The sequence below is a fragment of the Malania oleifera genome, chromosome 6, assembly GCF_029873635.1.
Source record: "Malania oleifera isolate guangnan ecotype guangnan chromosome 6, ASM2987363v1, whole genome shotgun sequence".
Lineage (NCBI taxonomy): Eukaryota > Viridiplantae > Streptophyta > Magnoliopsida > Santalales > Ximeniaceae > Malania > Malania oleifera.
This window is the reverse complement of record NC_080422.1, coordinates 16,760,422-16,777,121: the sequence shown is the minus strand read 5'-3', so window position 1 is coordinate 16,777,121 and position 16,700 is coordinate 16,760,422. Positions and strand designations below refer to the sequence as shown.

Here is a 16,700-nt window from a genome sequence, read left to right as displayed (position 1 = left end):
TGACGAGAGTAATCAACTCCAACTCAATAAAGAGGAGGAGAGATCTACACCAGCGGCTTAAATAGTCGAGTGATGTGCGCAAACACTTTATGACCCGGGAGCAATTCAAGCCTCGCGCAATAAAGGCAAATCAACCAAAGGGTCAACTCTAACTCCTATAAGAAGGGGGCGAGGAAGAGGGTAAGGTAAGTCATTCAACTCATTCTACTGTTGCATTCAGCCTCTCTAAAAGCATTTCTCTTACTTAGGCATCGGAGTAATCCCCCGGAGTTCACCCCAGGTTCTCCAAGCCTTTCTTCTCTTCCCCTTTCAGGTCAGCGGAAGTCGAAGGAGCAACCCTGCTAATTTTACCCTGCAATAGTTGGCACTGTCTGTGGGAACCTGCTTTTGAGAGGCGATCATATCTTGCTCTCGAATTTCGACATTCAGGCAATGCCGACCTCACACAGTTTTACTTCCATCCCTGCCGCGAGAAAAGAATCATCCCAGTCCATCCACTCCACATCCGCACAACCATCGGGTGTCAGCAGGGAGGAATTCCTCGCTTTCCAAAAGGAAATGAAGGATATGCTCAACTAGCTCTTACAACAAAAGAGTCAGGAAGGGCACGTCCTCCACTAACGACAAGAGAGCCCCAGTACAAACAAGAAAGCTGACAAACCAAAGGAGAACGAGGAAAAAATCTACCTCTACAAGAAGGTAGAGGACGCACACAGCGTAGATGTCAACCAACAAAGATCCACGGAGCTCGAAGAAAAAATCAAGAAAATAGATCATATAGAAAAGATGATGAAAGAGGGCATAACAAAACCCTTCTACGGGGAAGCGTCCCTAAGGTCCTCAGAGCCGCCATTCAATAAAGAGATCATGGAATCTCCACTGCAAAGTAGATTCAAGATGCCCACCTTCGAAAGGTACGAAGGTTTGTCCGACCCAATTGATTATCTGGACACCTTTAGGACCATGATGCAGCTACAAGGTGCTTTAGGTGCTATCATGTGCCGAGCTTTTGCAACAACCCTTAAGGGCACTGCTAGAGACTGGTACCGAACTCTGCGACTCGAATCGATCGGTTTATTCTCAGAGATGGAACAACTGTTCATCGAACACTTCCTTAGTAGTTAGAGAAATGCTAAAACAACGGGCCATCTCATGAGTATGGCATAAGGAGAGAAGAGACTCTAAAGAAATTCATGCACCGCTTCAACATGGCAACCCTAGAAATCCACAACCTAGACATGGGGGTAGCTTTAGCAGCCTTGACAACGACTCTTTAGCCCGAAAGTTTCTTATACTCTCTAGGGAAAAAGCCGCCGGTGGATATGGGGGAGCTGATGGTTCGAGCACAGAAATACATCAACTTGGAGGAGATGATGGACACAAGAGGAAGTCGCATAGAACAGAAAAGGAAAAGTAGTAGCAGGGAGACGGGAGAATCCTATAGATCCGCGAAAAGACACGAGACTGGTGCACTACACGCAAGCCCAAAGATAAGAGGGCAACCCAGTAAGTTCTCCACCTACGCTCCCTTGAATGTACCACACTCTGAATTACTGATGCAGATAAGAAAGAAGGACTATGTCATGTGGCCCAAACTCATGAAAACACCTCTTCACAAGCGAAACATGTCCAAGTTCTGCGCCATCCCATAGGGATCATGGCCATGACACAGAGGAATGCATCCAGTTGAAGAAAGAAATCGAAGCCCTAATAAGAAGAAGGGGATACCTGTCAAAGTTTATAAAGAAAGAAGATCCACAAAGGGAACCTCACGAGTAGAGGAGGCCTAGTGTACAAGAGAAGAAAGAGCAGGTCGTAGGGGAAATTGCGGTGATCTTTGGAGGATCCTCTAGCGGAGGAGATAATATGGGTGCTCGTAAAAGATATGCTAAACAGGTGCTCTCGATGGAGAAGGGGGAAACAATTAGCAAACGAAACAAAAAAGATGACGACATAACCTTTGACAGCGGAGACGAAGAAAGGGTACAACAGTCACATAATGACGCACTGGTGCTCTCCCTACTGGTGGCGAATTACTAAGTCAAACGCGTGTTGATAGATAATGGGAGCTCAGTAAATGTCATGTTCTGGTTGGTCCTAGTCGGAATGAAAATCGGTAAAGAACGACTCAAACTTGTCTCAACTCCCCTAGTCAGATTTGTTAGAGACGTTGTTCACCCCTTAGGTACAATCACGCTGCCGGTGACAATGGGGACGAGCCCACAGCAAGTTACTACGCTGACAAAGTTTCTTGTGGTCGACCAACCTTTGGTGTATAATATCATATTGGGCCGCCCTTTGCTTAATGCAGTTCGGGCTGTAACGTCAACATACCACCTCAAAATCAAATTCCCTACACCACACAAGACAAGGTTCATCAAGGGAGTCAAGCAGTTGCTCGGAGCTGCTATATAATGACTCTAAAAGGAAAGATAGAGGCAAGAGAAACCCTAAAGGTGGAGGACTTAGAAGTAAGGGGCAAGTATCCTTAGATCAGTACAGTGGATGAAGACATCATGCACACACCCCTGAAGGGCCACCAGGAGAGAAGTGTACAGATCGAAAATCACCTGCCCGACACCTTGAAAGCTGAGCTAAGCGAACTGTTGAACGAATTCACTGATGTGTTTGCCCAATCGGCCGCAGACATACCCGGCATCGATCTTGTAGTCATGGAGCATAGGCTGCAGGTCGACCCCAACCACCAACCTGTGAAACAGAAAAAAAGGAGTTTCGCAATGGAGTGGATCAAGATAATCGACGAGGAAGTGACGAAGCTGGTGCAAGAAAACTTCGTCAGGGAGGTAGACTACTCGGAGTGGCTGAGCAACGTGGTTCTAGTAAGGAAGATGAACGGAAAATGATGCACTTGCATAAACTTTACGGACCTGAATAAGGCGTGCCCAAAGGACAACTTTCCTCTTCCCCAAATTGACCAGCTGGTGGACTCAACCTCTGGGCACGAACTCCTCAACTTCATGGATGCCTACTCGGGATACAATCAGATCCCTATGAGTCAAGCGGACGAAGAAAAAAACATCTTTTATCACTAAAAGGGGCCTGTATTGTTATCGGGTAATGTCATTCGGGCTAAAAAACACAGGAGCCATGTACCAGAGACTAGTGAACAGGATCTTTAAAGATCAGCTTGGAAAAAAAATGGAGGCGTAGGTGGACGATATGCTGATAAAAAGCTTGGAGGCAGGGAAGCACTGTAAAGACCTGAGGGAAATGTTTGAACTCCTTCGCCGGTACCAAATGAAATTGAACCCATTAAAGTGTGTGTTTGGTGTTTCTGCAGGGAAGTTCCTTGACTTTATGGTGACCCACAGAGGCATAGAAGCCAACCCGGACAAATTAAGAGCACTACTAGAAATGGAGGCTCTACAGACGAAGAAGGAGATCCAAGTCTTGACAGGGAGTATAGCCTCCCTTAGCAGGTTTGTCTCCTACTCAGGAAACAAAGACTTACCTTTCTTCAAAGCATTAAGGAAGAAGGGAGGATTCGAATGGGGGGAGGAATAGGCCAAAGCCTTCGAACAACTTAAGCAGTACCTCGATTCCCCACCCCTTTTAATGAAGGCAAAGATAGGAGAAGACCTCTACCTATATATATAGCATCTACGGAAAATTCCGTCAGCTTGGTCCTGGTACGGGAAGAAGGCCGAAGGCATCAGCCCATATACTATACTAGTAAGGTGCTGAGTGGGGCTGAAAAAAACTATTGTATGGCGGAAAAAGTGGCCTTCTCCATCATTTGTGTTGCATGAAAATTGAGGCCCTACTTTCAGACCCACAAGATAATTATCTTAACAAACCTGCCAATGAGACAGATTCCACAGCGGCCGGAGAGTTTGGGAAGGATGATGAAGTGGTCAATCGAATTAAGTGAGTTCGACATACAATACCAACCAAGGCCCGCTGTCAAGGCCCAAGTGCTCGTTGACTACACAGCCGAAAGGCTCCCCGAGTCAGCTGCTAAGTCAGATGTATGGCCGCTACACATTGATGGGTCGTCTAACATGACTAGAAGGGAAGCTGGATTCATCCTCTTAGCCTCGAACGGCAGTGAAACTCTTTTCGCACTAAAATTAGAGTTCTTAGAAACCAACAACGATGTGGAGTATGAAGCTTTGTTAGCAGGTCTACGCTTGGCAAAAGCACTAGGGGTGGCACAGTTCAAGGTATTAAGTGATTCCCAGCTGGTGGTAGAGCAGCTGAAAGGAGAATTTGAGGTTAGGGATCAAAAAATGAAGAAGTATCTCGCCAAGGCCCAAGAATACGCAAAAGCGTTCATTCATTTCGATATAGAACGCGTACCAAGGGCTGAGAACAAAAAGGCCGATGCACTCGCTAAATTGTCCTTAGCAACCAGCTCGGAATGGAAGGACACTATTTATCTAGAGCGGATAGGGAAGCCCTCATATGAGGAGGACATAATTAACTCGTTGGAATCTAAAATCAGCAAGGAGGATTGGAGGGCGCCTCTATTCCTGTACCTCCACGACAGATCCCTACTAGAGGACAACAAGGAATCTCTAAAAGTGATAAGGAAGGCAGCAAGATATACGATGATAGGCCGAGAGCTATACAGACGATCCCTAACACTGCCATACCTTCATTGTCTAAGGGAAATCTACGAAGGAGTGTGCGGAAACCACCTTGCCAATAGGGCCTTAGCCCACAAAGCCATGCGGCAGGGATTTTACTGGCCCACGATGAAGAAAGATGCGCTCAAACTCGTCAAACAATGCGACAAGTGTCAGAGATGCGCAGTAGTACCACACGTACCATCTAATCTCCTCTCCCCTCTTACTAGTCCCTGCCCCTTCGCCCAGTGGGGAATAGACATGTTGGGACCTCTACCGCAGGCAACTGGTCAAAGAAAGTTTTTGGTGGTAGCGATCGACTATTTCACTAAGTGGGTAGAGGTCAAACCCCTAGCCACCATAACAGAGTGAGACATTACATGCTTCGTGTGGATATCAGTGGTTTGCCGATTTAGAATCCCATGGGCAATAGTTACCGACCATAGGAGGCAGTTCGACAACGAGTGCTTGACTCACTCAAAAAATGAGCAGCTCGGAAGCTATCCCAAGTATAGGAGTTCTGTCGTGTAATACTCAGCCCAAGGGCCAGATCGTCTCCTCAGGGAATGCGTTTAATCTCAGATTTTACGTTCGACCAATCGAAAACAAAAAGGTTACTGAACTTGGTTCAGATTCGAGATTTTAAAGATTGTTCAATTTTACTTCTGATGTATTAAATGGCACGTAATTTAAAAACCCTAAAACTAACATTCACTAAATTAAAAAAAAACAAGTATGGAAATCCTAGTCTACTTAAGGAAATACCTAAACACGCATTATTAAAGATGGCAACTACAAATAAAGAAATAAAACATGCAATAGAAAGTCAATCAAACACTCACACACATACTAAAAATCAAACCTTAAATAACTTGGAATATTAAACTAATCTACGGAAAAAAATTTAACTGAAAGAAAATTAAAAAAAAAAACAATTAAACTTCAATAATAATGAAACACCCCAAATAATATTCAAAATCTAAAAATAACAATAAACTCAAATAAAAAGTTAACAATAATCAACTAATTAATTAGTAATAATAAAAGAAAGAGAAAAGATAAGAGAGAGAGAGCATGAGAGCTCGGCCATGGCAGCAGATGGTGGAGGTCTCGGATTGCAGGGAAGTCCTCCAGAGTTGTTGCTCGAACATGGAACAGAGGCGGCTGTTCTTTGGCTCAAATCTGTGCAGCAATAGGAGGTCTGGGGTTGGTATGGTGGCTGCCATGGGTGCTGCTCTGCTGGTATGCTGTAACTCTAGTGTGGCTGGGACAGCAAGAAGAGCTGCTGGCTTTCGAGTTGCAAAGGGTTAAGGAGGGATAGGGAACTGAAAGGAAAAGAGAACAGAGGGAAGGATGAAGAAGGAGATTAAGAGAGGAAGGGGATCTAAGTGAGAGATAAAGAGGAAGAGCTAGGGAAGAAGGAGGAGTAAGGGAAGAGAGGTTAAGAGAAGAGAAAAGGAGACAAGAAGTAAAAACAGAGCAAGAGGTACGGCTAGGGACAGCGCCCAACAGGGGAAAAGAAGGAGAATGGGAAATTTAAATAAAGGAGAGGGGAGGCTTGCCCTAACCCATGACCCGGATGGCTCAACCTGACCCAATTGGAGCTGACTCGGCAACTTGACCCAACCCGAATTGTTATATTTTTTTTTTTTTCATTTTTTTCATTCTCTGTTCATCGCAAATCTAACTCTTCTGGAGCTTGTTTCTCACAAAACTCAAAACACAAAAGTTGTAGATAATCCTTTTCTCTTTCTCCAAAAATTTGAATCGTCTCGATCGGAGCTCAAAAGGAAAAGTTATGCACGAAATACGAACAGGTATCGGTTTTGGTTTTCGAGATTTTTCCTGCAACAAAAAATTATCAAAACTTCATAAATAATGCAATAAAGTTCAAGAATGATGATTTTGGTACTTTATTAAAATATTGGACAATTTTGGACATTTAATTAAAAATATAAACCGTAAAGCCCGGGTTACGATGCCCAATTACGCAGCTTTGACGAGTAATCAGCGCCTCAAAAAGTTCTGTTCGGACTTATCTATTAAGCTCATTTTCGCGTCAGTGGCACACCCCTAGAGCAATGGACATGTAGAGAACATGAACCAGATGATACTGCACGGCCTAAGGACGCGACTCAAATCTATGCAAGGCAGGTGGATAGAGGAATCCTCGTCCGTCATATGGGCATACCACACCACCAAGAGAGCGGCAACAGGGGAAACCCCGTTCATGCTCGTCTTTGGCACAGAAGAGGTCATCCCAGTAGAAGAAGGGATCCCCTCCTGGCGAAGGCAATACTTTAACGAGCAAACCAACAATGAAGAGCTCAGATCAGAAATAGACCTGCTGGAGGAGAGACAGGATCAGGCTAGTCTAAGAGTTGCAACATACCAACAGAGGATAGCAAAATACTACAACAATCGCGTCAGAGTGCAAAATTTCCAGCCCGGAGACTTGGTTCTAAGGAAGACGCGAAAAAGCCCAATAGAGTCAGGGTCGCACAAGCTGAAGCCAAACTGGGAGGGTCCATACAGAGTTACAACCAAGATAAAGCCGGGGACATACAAGTTGGAGGATGTAGAGGGGGAAAAGATCAATAATACATGAAACTCGGATATGTTAAAAAAAAAAAACTATTCTTAAGCGTTTCTTACAACGCAGTAATAAAAGTTCCGATTACAGCAATTGTACTACGTCAATAAAGTTTAAGAATATATATATTACAAGTAAAGTTCCAGCCAACTAGCTTGCCTTGCTCCTCTCTCCAGCTTCCTCTTCCTCCCTATCTTCTTCCTCGTCCAGAACTTCCCCGGATTCGGGACTCTCGTTGCCATATCCGTGTGAGCTCACACCATCCAGGGGAAGGTCAGGGTGCTTGGTTTTGACCTGTTCCCGACACCTCCTGGACCCCACCCTGTAAGCTTTGGAGGTGTCCATAACGAACTATGTGGAGTCCTTATACTCCTTTACTGCGGCTCGGGAGGCATTAACAGCAGTGACAGCCTCTTTGGCAGGTACCTCCTCCCTACGAATACGCTCAATCTCAGCCTATAGGGTGCGTTCAAGGATCTCGGCATCACGAAGTTCATTCTGAGCAACGACGTACTTTTCCCCATCTCGGCAACCTTCTCTTCTTGGGCTAAGGTCATCGTCGCTAGCTGAGGAGAAGTACAAAGGGCAGAACAAATAATAAAGCAATGTCTAAGGAGAAAAGCAATATGGCCGAAAAATATTAAGTAAAACAAGACCTGGTATGTGGTATGCCGAATCTGCGCTGAGAGAATGCCAGGTAGGGAATACTGAGCCTGCACGAAATCTTCGACGTGAACAGCCTTGGGTAAAGCAAAAACAGAACGCATCAGCTCCTAATAAATTGCTTCAGTATTAGCCATAGGCCTCGAAGGACGCGCCGTAATGTTCTCCCAGCAGGAGCTTCACTATCACCCGCAGTGGGGACATCCCTTTGAGATGATTCTCCTTCAAGCTCTCTTCTTTTCTTCCTGCTCTCACTTGCTCTGTACTTCTTGGCTTCCCCCATGAGAGACTCATATTTGTTAAAATCCATATCTGCAAAAATAAGAAAGGGTATAAAAACACCAACAAAGCAAAAGTATTTGAGTGCATATCATAGAAATCAAAGGCAAGACAAGACTTGAGGAAACATGGCTGATCCCCCACTGCACAAGAACTCGCTCCTGGAGCAGCTTCTCGTGAGGGACAATCCCCTGCTGAACTAGGGCCCATAGATCTTTCAATATGGCCTGCTCAGCAAGGGAAAGACTCGGAAGAATGTGGCGCACCCGAGCTACAAAAAGGAGAGAGGAAAAAAAGTAAGTAAACGAGTATCCTGCACACAGCCCTGCAAAAAAAAAAAAAGGTAAGGAAGAAGAATGTCACCCTCTAGAGGAGCAGACCATACAAGAGGGCCCGTATAGTTCATCTCCCCTGAAACAAAGAAGTACCGAGACTTCCAATTGTGTATGGAAGAGCTGCCCAGGGTGAAAAGTTTATAACCTGACAAAGAATTGAAGTAATACAACTCCTTTTCTACAAAGTGCATCCGCATTTGGAAACAACTCCAAAAGAGAGGCACGGTGGGCTGATGATCGAGCCGGAGAAGGAGGACGGAAAAACACACTAGTGTAAGATAGGAGTTCGGAACCAACTGTGAAGGGGCAATTTGGTAAAAACGTAGTACGCTAGAAATGAAGGGGGAAAAAGGTAGTCTAAGGCCTAGATCCAGGTAGTCGATGTAAAGGCAAAGCTCTTCAGAGCTCGGATCAAGGGCTGATTCGGAGTTGTCGGGTAATCTAATAGTGATATTTGAAGGGATGGCAAAAAAGTATCGAATATTTTGCATATCGGCGGGGGTTAGGTCACATCGAGCACTCCTTATTGTGGTCGGAGCCCTCATGCGCTGCGAGGAAGACTCCATAAAGAGAGCGAAATATGGAACGAACGAAATGAAGAACTTCCAAACAGATCAAACAGACGAGCTTCCCACAAAAACAAGGGAGATAAGATACCAAAGGAGATCAAACGAACAAATTTTGTAAAAAAAACAACAAAGCTACCATACAAAAGAAGATTAAACGGGCAAGATTATATCAAGAACAGTGAAGAACATGAAGAACAATAAAACAAACATGCAAGTCAACATAAAGACGAAGAAAAGCAAGGAGAGACGCCAAGCGAGAGCGTACCTAGCAAAAGGTAAAAACCCTTTGAATGAGATGGGGAGCAAATGAAGGGCCCCTACCTTTATAGAGAAAGGCTTGCATGGATCCCCAAGAGAGTGAGAATCTTGAGAGAGCTCCTCTGCAGGGTGGGATTGCGTCTCGAGGAAAAGGATTAAAAAATACTCGTACGTATGACAGTCCCCGTAGACGTTGACGTTACACCAATATCAAGGACTCGCGGCTTTCCATAGTACGACTGATTTAAACGGGTATTTATTACACTTTTGCAGGAAAGATGACGCCTCGTAAGGCCAAAAACAATCCAGTAGATGAGCACGAATCATTGGGCACAGAAGTCAAACTGACGAGCACGACTCGGAAGGTCAAAAATAGCCCCGCAGATGAGCATGACTCATTAAGCATGAAAGACCCAAATGATAAGCATGACTCGTAAGGCCAAAAACAGCCCAGTAAATGAACACGACTCATTAGACGCAGAGGCCAAATTGACGAGCACGACTCAGAAAGCCAAAAACAGACCAGCAGATGACCATGACTCAGTAGGCATAAAAGGCCATGAAGCTACTCGATAAAAACAGTTCATCAAAATTCGCTCCATGAAGCAGCTCGGCACGAACTGCTCAGCAAACTTGCTCGGCAAGCCCCGCTCCAAGAAATTGCTCTATGAAGTTGCTCGGTAAAATCAGTTTAGCAAAACTCGCTCCATGAAGTAGCTCGGCACGAACTGCTCAGCAAACTTGCTCGACAAGCCCTGCTCCTAGAAATTGCTTCATGAAACTGCTTAGTAAAATCAGTTCTGCAAAACTCGCTCCATGAAGCATCTCGGCACGAACTGCTTGGCAAACTTGCTCGGCAAGCCCTACTCTGAGAAATTGCTCCATGAAGCTGCTCGATAAAATCAATTCGGCAAAATTCGCTCCATGAAGTAGCTCGGCACGAACGCTCAGTAAACTTGCTCGGCAAGCCCTGCTCCGAGAAACTGCTCCATGAAGCTGCTCGGTAAAATCAGTTCGGTAAAATTCGCTCCATGAAGCAGATTGGCACGAACTGCTCTGCAAGCCCTGCTCCGAGAAATTGCTCCATGAAGCTACTCAGTAAAATCAGTTCGGCAAAACTCGCTCCATGAAGCAGCTCGGTACGAACTACTCGGCAAGCCCTGCTCCGAGAAATTGCTCCATAAAGCTACTTGGTAAAATCAGTTCTACAAAATTCGCTCAATGAAGCAACTTGGCACGAACTGCTCGGCAAACTTGCTTGGCAAGCCCTGCCCAAAAAAAAAAAATTGCTCTACGAAGCTACTCGGTAAGATCAATTCGGCAAAATTCGCTCCATGAATCAGCTCAGCACACTTGAGTCCCACTCCAAAAAATTGCTCCATAAAGCTGCTTGGTAAGATCAGTTTGGCAAAATTCGCTCCATGAATCAGCTCGGCACACTTGAGTCCCGCTCCGAAAAATTGCTCCATGAAGCTGCTCGGTAAACTCAGCTTGGAACATGAGCTCGGAAAATGTCCTCCACCACTTAGTTTGGAACATTAGCTCAAAACATGAGCTCGGAAAATGTTCTCCACCACTCAACTCGGAACATGAGTTCGGAAAATGTTCTTTACCACTCAGTTTGGAATATGAGCTCAAAAAATGTCCTCTACCACTCAATTCGGAACATCAGCTCGGAACATGAGCTCGAAAAATGTTCTCCACCACTCAACTCGGAACATGAGCTCGGAAAATGTTCTCCACCACTCAGCTCTGAACATGAGCTCGGAAAATCTCCTCCACACTCAGTTCGGAGCATCAGCTCGGAAAATGTTCTCCACCTCAGCTTGGCAAATCAGTTCGGAAGTTAAACAAAAAAAAAAAAGGAGGAAAGGTGGAGGAGCATTGTATATATACATCTGGGGACTAGGAGTGCAGCAATTTTTCAAAATTCCGTCTAGAAATTTGAAACTGAAGGGAGACAACTGATATGCCCAAAATAAACTAGCCAATAAGAGCAAGACAACACCTAGCCCATGGTCCCCCCCCCCTCGAAGTCAAACAATCTAACGAGAGCAATCAACTCCAACTCAATAAAGAGAAGGAGAGATCTATGCCAGCGGTTTAAATTGTTGAGTGATGTGCGCAAACACTTTATGACCCGGGAGCAATTTAAGCCCCGCGCAATAAACGCAAATCAATCAAAGGGTCAACTCTAACTCCTATAAGAAGGGGGCGAGGAAGAGGCTAAGGTAAGTCATTCAACTCATTCTACTGTTGCATTCAGTCTCTCTAAAAGCATTTTTCTTACTTAGGCATCAGAGTGATCCCCCGAAGTTCACCCTGGGTCCTACAAGCCTTTCTTCTCTTCCCTTTTCAGCTCAGCGGAAGTCAAAGGAGCAACCCTGCTAATTTTACCCTACAACAAACATGATCGTACGAAGCATGTAGAGGTAGATAGATTTTTCATTAAGGAGAAATTGGATGAGCGAATTGTGGAGTTGTCTAACATTCAATCAGAGGATCAACTAGTCGATATCCTCACCAAAACAATTTCAAATCGAGTGTTCTTAAATTTCTGAGCAAGTTGGGCATGTGTGACATCTATGCACCAACTTGAGAGGGAGTGTTGAAATATTAGTTGTAATTAGCTGTCCAGTCATTAAGTCTATAGCGTGATTATAGGAGATTGATTACAGGACTCATCTATATATACACAGATGATTTCATTAAGATATACAGGAAAAATATTATTCCTACACTCTGAATTTTAAGTATAACAAATAAATAAATAAATTTAGTGAAATTAAGTAATCTTGATCTCCTAAGAGCTTAAGATACCTCAGAATCATTCTAACACTAGGATGCATGACTTTAACCATTTGGATGAAAATTCTTAAAAATCGGAATGATAACACTTCATTATGTCTTAGGTGTTGGGAATAAAGAACAAATTCCCAAAAACTGTGAGAAATAAAATAGAGGAAAAATAACGCCAAAGAAAAATCAATCACACGCACAAGACAATATTTACGTGGTTCGGCAATTTTGCCTACGTCCACGGAGTTGCAGGGATTTCAATATTATCAGGAAGAAAATACAGAGAATGTGGCGATACAATGCTCTCCCTCTTGCTCTCTCACAGGCACAACCACATTAACCCTAATCACCCGAAAACAATCCTTTTTATATGTTGCGCCTGGGGTTCCGTTCCGAATGGACTAAGCCTTAAGATAGAAATCTCTAATTAAATAGAGGTCGGATCGTCATTTAAATTAAAACACAACTAGGCTCCACAAAAGCCCAACATTAGGAAATTATACAAGGACTATAACAGTATAACGTTTGGTTTTCATAGATTATAAATCATCCGAGTACGCAATATACACAAGGCATTATTTCACAAAATGCTTAAACCGTGTAGAGTGTTTTGAATGTAATGCATGAGAATAACAATGATCAGTCCCCCAGGGGCATCTGATGGTTAAGAGCATTAAACATTGATGTCTGAGTTCTCTGGTAGAACCTTGGATAGTGTGGGAGGGGGCATCAAATGGTGGATGGGTTACCCCTTTTGTGGAGACGCGCCCAATGGGCCTCCAAATAGAACCAAAAAAATACAGAGAATAATCTCACCTCATCCTGTCCAAGGGTTATTTAAGGACTCGAACATTCTGTTCCTGTAAACGCTAATCTACATATACACCTCAAATAATTTAGGTATGATATGAGGCGTCAAACATAATATGTATAGCAGTATTTCACATGTCTATCACATAACATGCCTAAACCATGCAGAGAGCCATGAATGCAATGCAGAACTCAAAGCATAGCAGTCCCAAACTGAAACATCAAGAATTCTCAAGCTCCTGCAATTAGATGCCACAATGCTTCTATAATGGCAGGCATTAGATTCTGAGGCATCTAATAGTAGCCTACTCTTTTGGATGTAGTGTGCTTTTTCAGTCATACCAATGTCTATGCTTTCCCTTCTCCCTCTTCGTAAAAAGCATGTGGATACATAAAAAGTTGGCAATACATCTAACGTTTAATTTGAATGGGCATGCCACTGAATGAATCATCAAGAAGATAAACAGAAGGCGATGTCAACAAGCAGCATCCTGTCAGTCAATATTAGGCACATGAAGATCAGAAAATCGGGCAGGTCACTAGGATTCAGATGTGATAAGTTGATGGAATTGCAATGAAGGTATCCACCGGTTTGTTATTTGTTATGACATTTGGCTGTGCTACTTGCAGAGAATATAAATGAACCCCCGACTTTCTTCCTCAAATTCCAGAAGCACCATCTCAGCTTCACATGCACCTGTCTCCCCAGATTGCCCAAATTCCCTTCATAGAGCCATCAACAATTTAATAGAGTTCCCTACTTGTGGAAATGCCAAGTGTCAAAAATGCAGCTGTAGTACGTGGGCAGCATCCACTATTTAACAGACACGGAGTGCTGAAGAACTACTTAATTTTGATGGAAGCCCTAAAGCAGGCAATCGCCTATATTCCATCCATGAGACTTCCCAAAAATTCCTTGCTTAGCCTCTCAGATATCCTTTAACTGAAAGGTGCTACACCTTGGACCCTAAATTTGAGAAATATCAGAATATGATTAAGGAATCTTTGCTTTACATATAACATGCTAAACTGGAGTTACAAACAAAAACTCAATCTTGAGCCACAAACATCGAATGCAAGGCAAGATCTTATACCTCTTGGATAGGCTGGAAATGAGTACTCAACAATATAACTAGAAGATAAAAATTTCATGAATATGGTACTTAGAAAAGCCCAAGGTAGGGACAATATGAAACCAATAAACACATTAACACTTGAATAGGAGGCTGCAACCATCCAATTCGTTTACAGGAACAAGAATGTGGTAGCTTCATCACAGTGTTAGCCCCAGACTAGCAGCACGTGTGGGGAGATGCAATTAGGTTTAGCATAACATTGGATTCCTGAAATACATTCACTGTCCATTCCAGCACCACAGCTTATGAAGCATTCAACAACAATGAAAGCATTATCAGCACATCCATCAACAGACTAGGAAAAGATATCTCAACTGTACAGATAAACACCCAAACCATAACAAGCACAAAATAAATCATGAAGCTGAACTTTTTTTTATTGATTGAAAATGACTAAGAAACTCGATAATGTATTCAGATTATTTTAAAAAATGGTAATACCTTCAAATAAAATTAATACAAAGGAAAGTGAATATTATAAGCACTACATACAGGATATGTTTCCCATTAACTGCTAAAAGAATGCCAACTCTGTCAAAAGGGCATAATTGAGACACAAAAAAGATCACTAAAACAATTATTGACCACAAACCATCACCTTAACAGGATATAAAGGAATTACACCATCAACCGCTGCACCTACTCTCCTAGGTTCTTTATTGTCTTCTTGTATTCCTCCATTTCATTCACCCACAAGTCTGCAAAATCACAATTTTTCCATGACTCGAACCACGGCCCTCCGAGAGTGTAGTGTATGGCCTTGGGAAGTGTAGTGTGGTCATTCTCAACAACCTTGTTATGACCCACAAGAAAATTCCACACAAATGGAATTGAACCAATCTCATGGTCATCCAGCCACTGAAACCTATGAAGATAAGCACCCGTTTGGGAATTCACAACCTCCGGCGTCAAGGTCCGATTCTTGGGGTGTCCACAGTTGTACAAAACCATTGAAGACCAATTCTTCCGTGGATACACAGTCTGCACCACCCCATCCATTTTAGTCGTCTCCTTAGGTGCATAATCATGTTGAACACACATTATAGCATTGTTATCATCAATCAAATCTCTCAATTCCTTTATATCTGCTAAGTACAGAAAATCACAATCAACAAACATTGCCCATCCTTCAAAATTAGCCAAATGTGGAGTCAAGAACCGACTAAATGAGAACTCAGTACTCTCAAGCTTCCCTCTTTCACGCCAATACAACCCGTTTTTCCTCAAATCGGATTGTTTAATGGGCACAATCTCAACAGGTATTGATGCCCGCTTCAGAATCGAGTACCGACAGACCTCGTATGCAAGGTCCTCTCGTGGATCATACCCTACGAAGATCTTGAAGGGCTTAGAAACGGCACCATTAGTCGAGTGAAGATTGCCATTACTCAAATTCACATCCACAGACGAGTTCACAGAATCACCCAATTTTGCGTCTCTGGTGTTTGCATTCGGAGACATGATAGGCGATCAAAATACAAACGGGAATTTAGTCCTGAACAAAACAGGGAGAAATCGATTTCAGAAACAAAATGCCGATTTGGGATTGCACAGAAATAAATCAATCTGAAATAACTCATCAGATTCTGCAGCGATCTTTGCTCATTTCGCAACAATTCTAAAAAGAAGAAATGCAAAACAGGAAAAACAAGAACAAAAACCAGAAACAAAAACAAGCCCATGAAGGAACTGTAATTAAATTTTTTTAAAAAAAAAAAACAAAAACAAAAAGAATAAGAATAAGAAGAAGAACGTACCAGAGAAAGCGAGATCAGTTGGCGGTGATGAAGAAGAAGGGGGGTTTGGCAGACGCGGATTTAATAGGGGGAGAGTGTGTCCATTGTTTTCCGAAAATGAAAAACGGGGGTACCGTTGGTTTTTGTCGGCGACTGGATCTGTGCAAAGAAAGAGGGGGAAGGAAAGTTGGGTTCACATACTGGGGCAGCCATGACTAACAGCTGTCGCTACATCAAAGCTGGTTATTTCGAGATATTGCAGGAACCGTGTCCAAACAACTGTCATCCAGTTGCTTGCGGGGGTAGCAAGGAAGTGTCTACGACACTATGAGTGGGATTTTTTATGCTTTTGTTATTTATTTATTTTCGTTTTTGGTTTTTAAAGCTAATGGAGGAAACTCGAAGTGAGTTTAAAATAAGAAAAATAAATATTAATAAATTGTTTGCTAATTTATTTATTACAAAAAATTTGTTTTTATGAGAAATATTCCTATAGAATAATATTAGAAAAATGCATGTAAAAGACGGTCAAAACAAATGGCATTAAGCCACCACCAGCAATGTGTAAGCTTGGTGGATGAATGCAAGCCCAAAACGCAACATTTAGTCCATCACATTAATTGGGCTTTTTTCTGTGGGCTGGGCTACTCAAATGCCTTTGGGCCCAAAGAACAAGCTCTATTAAAGCATCTAACCCAACTCCTTAAAATTCAAATATGGAAATTTTAACACAAAACTTTCAACTTTTTATATAAAAAGTAGTAGCTTTTCCAAAAAAAAAAAAAAAGCATCTAAAAAACATTTTGCATATACAACAAAGAAAATTGTCGAGTACTAGGCTCTATAGTTAGACATGACACCTATGTCAATTACGACTTTATATATGCTTCAATAAATTTCTCTTTATCTTTTATTCTATTAAAGTTAGTCCAC

The 16,700-nt window shown here is 42.9% G+C and overlaps 2 protein-coding genes across 2 annotated transcripts; one reads left to right on the top strand and one right to left on the bottom strand.

Moving 5' to 3' along the window:
• Positions 1-3,824: 3,824 nt before the first annotated feature.
• LOC131158486 (uncharacterized) lies at positions 3,825-5,900 on the top strand. The gene is made up of 2 exons (XM_058113353.1): positions 3,825-4,921; positions 5,780-5,900. Exons 1-2 carry the CDS (start codon positions 3,825-3,827, stop codon positions 5,898-5,900), a joined length of 1,218 nt encoding a protein of 405 aa, XP_057969336.1.
• Positions 5,901-14,383: 8,483 nt separating this feature from the next.
• On the bottom strand, positions 14,384-16,096 carry LOC131157391 (protein CDI-like). The gene is made up of 2 exons (XM_058111501.1): positions 15,789-16,096; positions 14,384-15,526 (listed from the first exon to the last, which is right to left on the bottom strand). Exon 2 carries the CDS (start codon positions 15,490-15,492, stop codon positions 14,671-14,673), a length of 822 nt encoding a protein of 273 aa, XP_057967484.1. The 5' UTR covers positions 15,493-15,526; positions 15,789-16,096; the 3' UTR covers positions 14,384-14,670.
• Positions 16,097-16,700: the final 604 nt, after the last annotated feature.

What these genes read in the sequence shown, in the direction of transcription:
- LOC131157391 (XM_058111501.1), bottom strand. Translation starts at nt 15,492, where the DNA reads ATGTCTCCGAATGCAAACACCAGAGACGCAAAATTGGGTGATTCTGTG.
- LOC131158486 (XM_058113353.1), top strand. Translation starts at nt 3,825, where the DNA reads ATGAGACAGATTCCACAGCGGCCGGAGAGTTTGGGAAGGATGATGAAG. An exon ending in GCGATCGACTATTTCACTAA is followed by an intron (nt 4,922 to 5,779) that starts GTGGGTAGAGGT and finishes AAATCTGTGCAG; the next exon opens with CAATAGGAGGTCTGGGGTTG.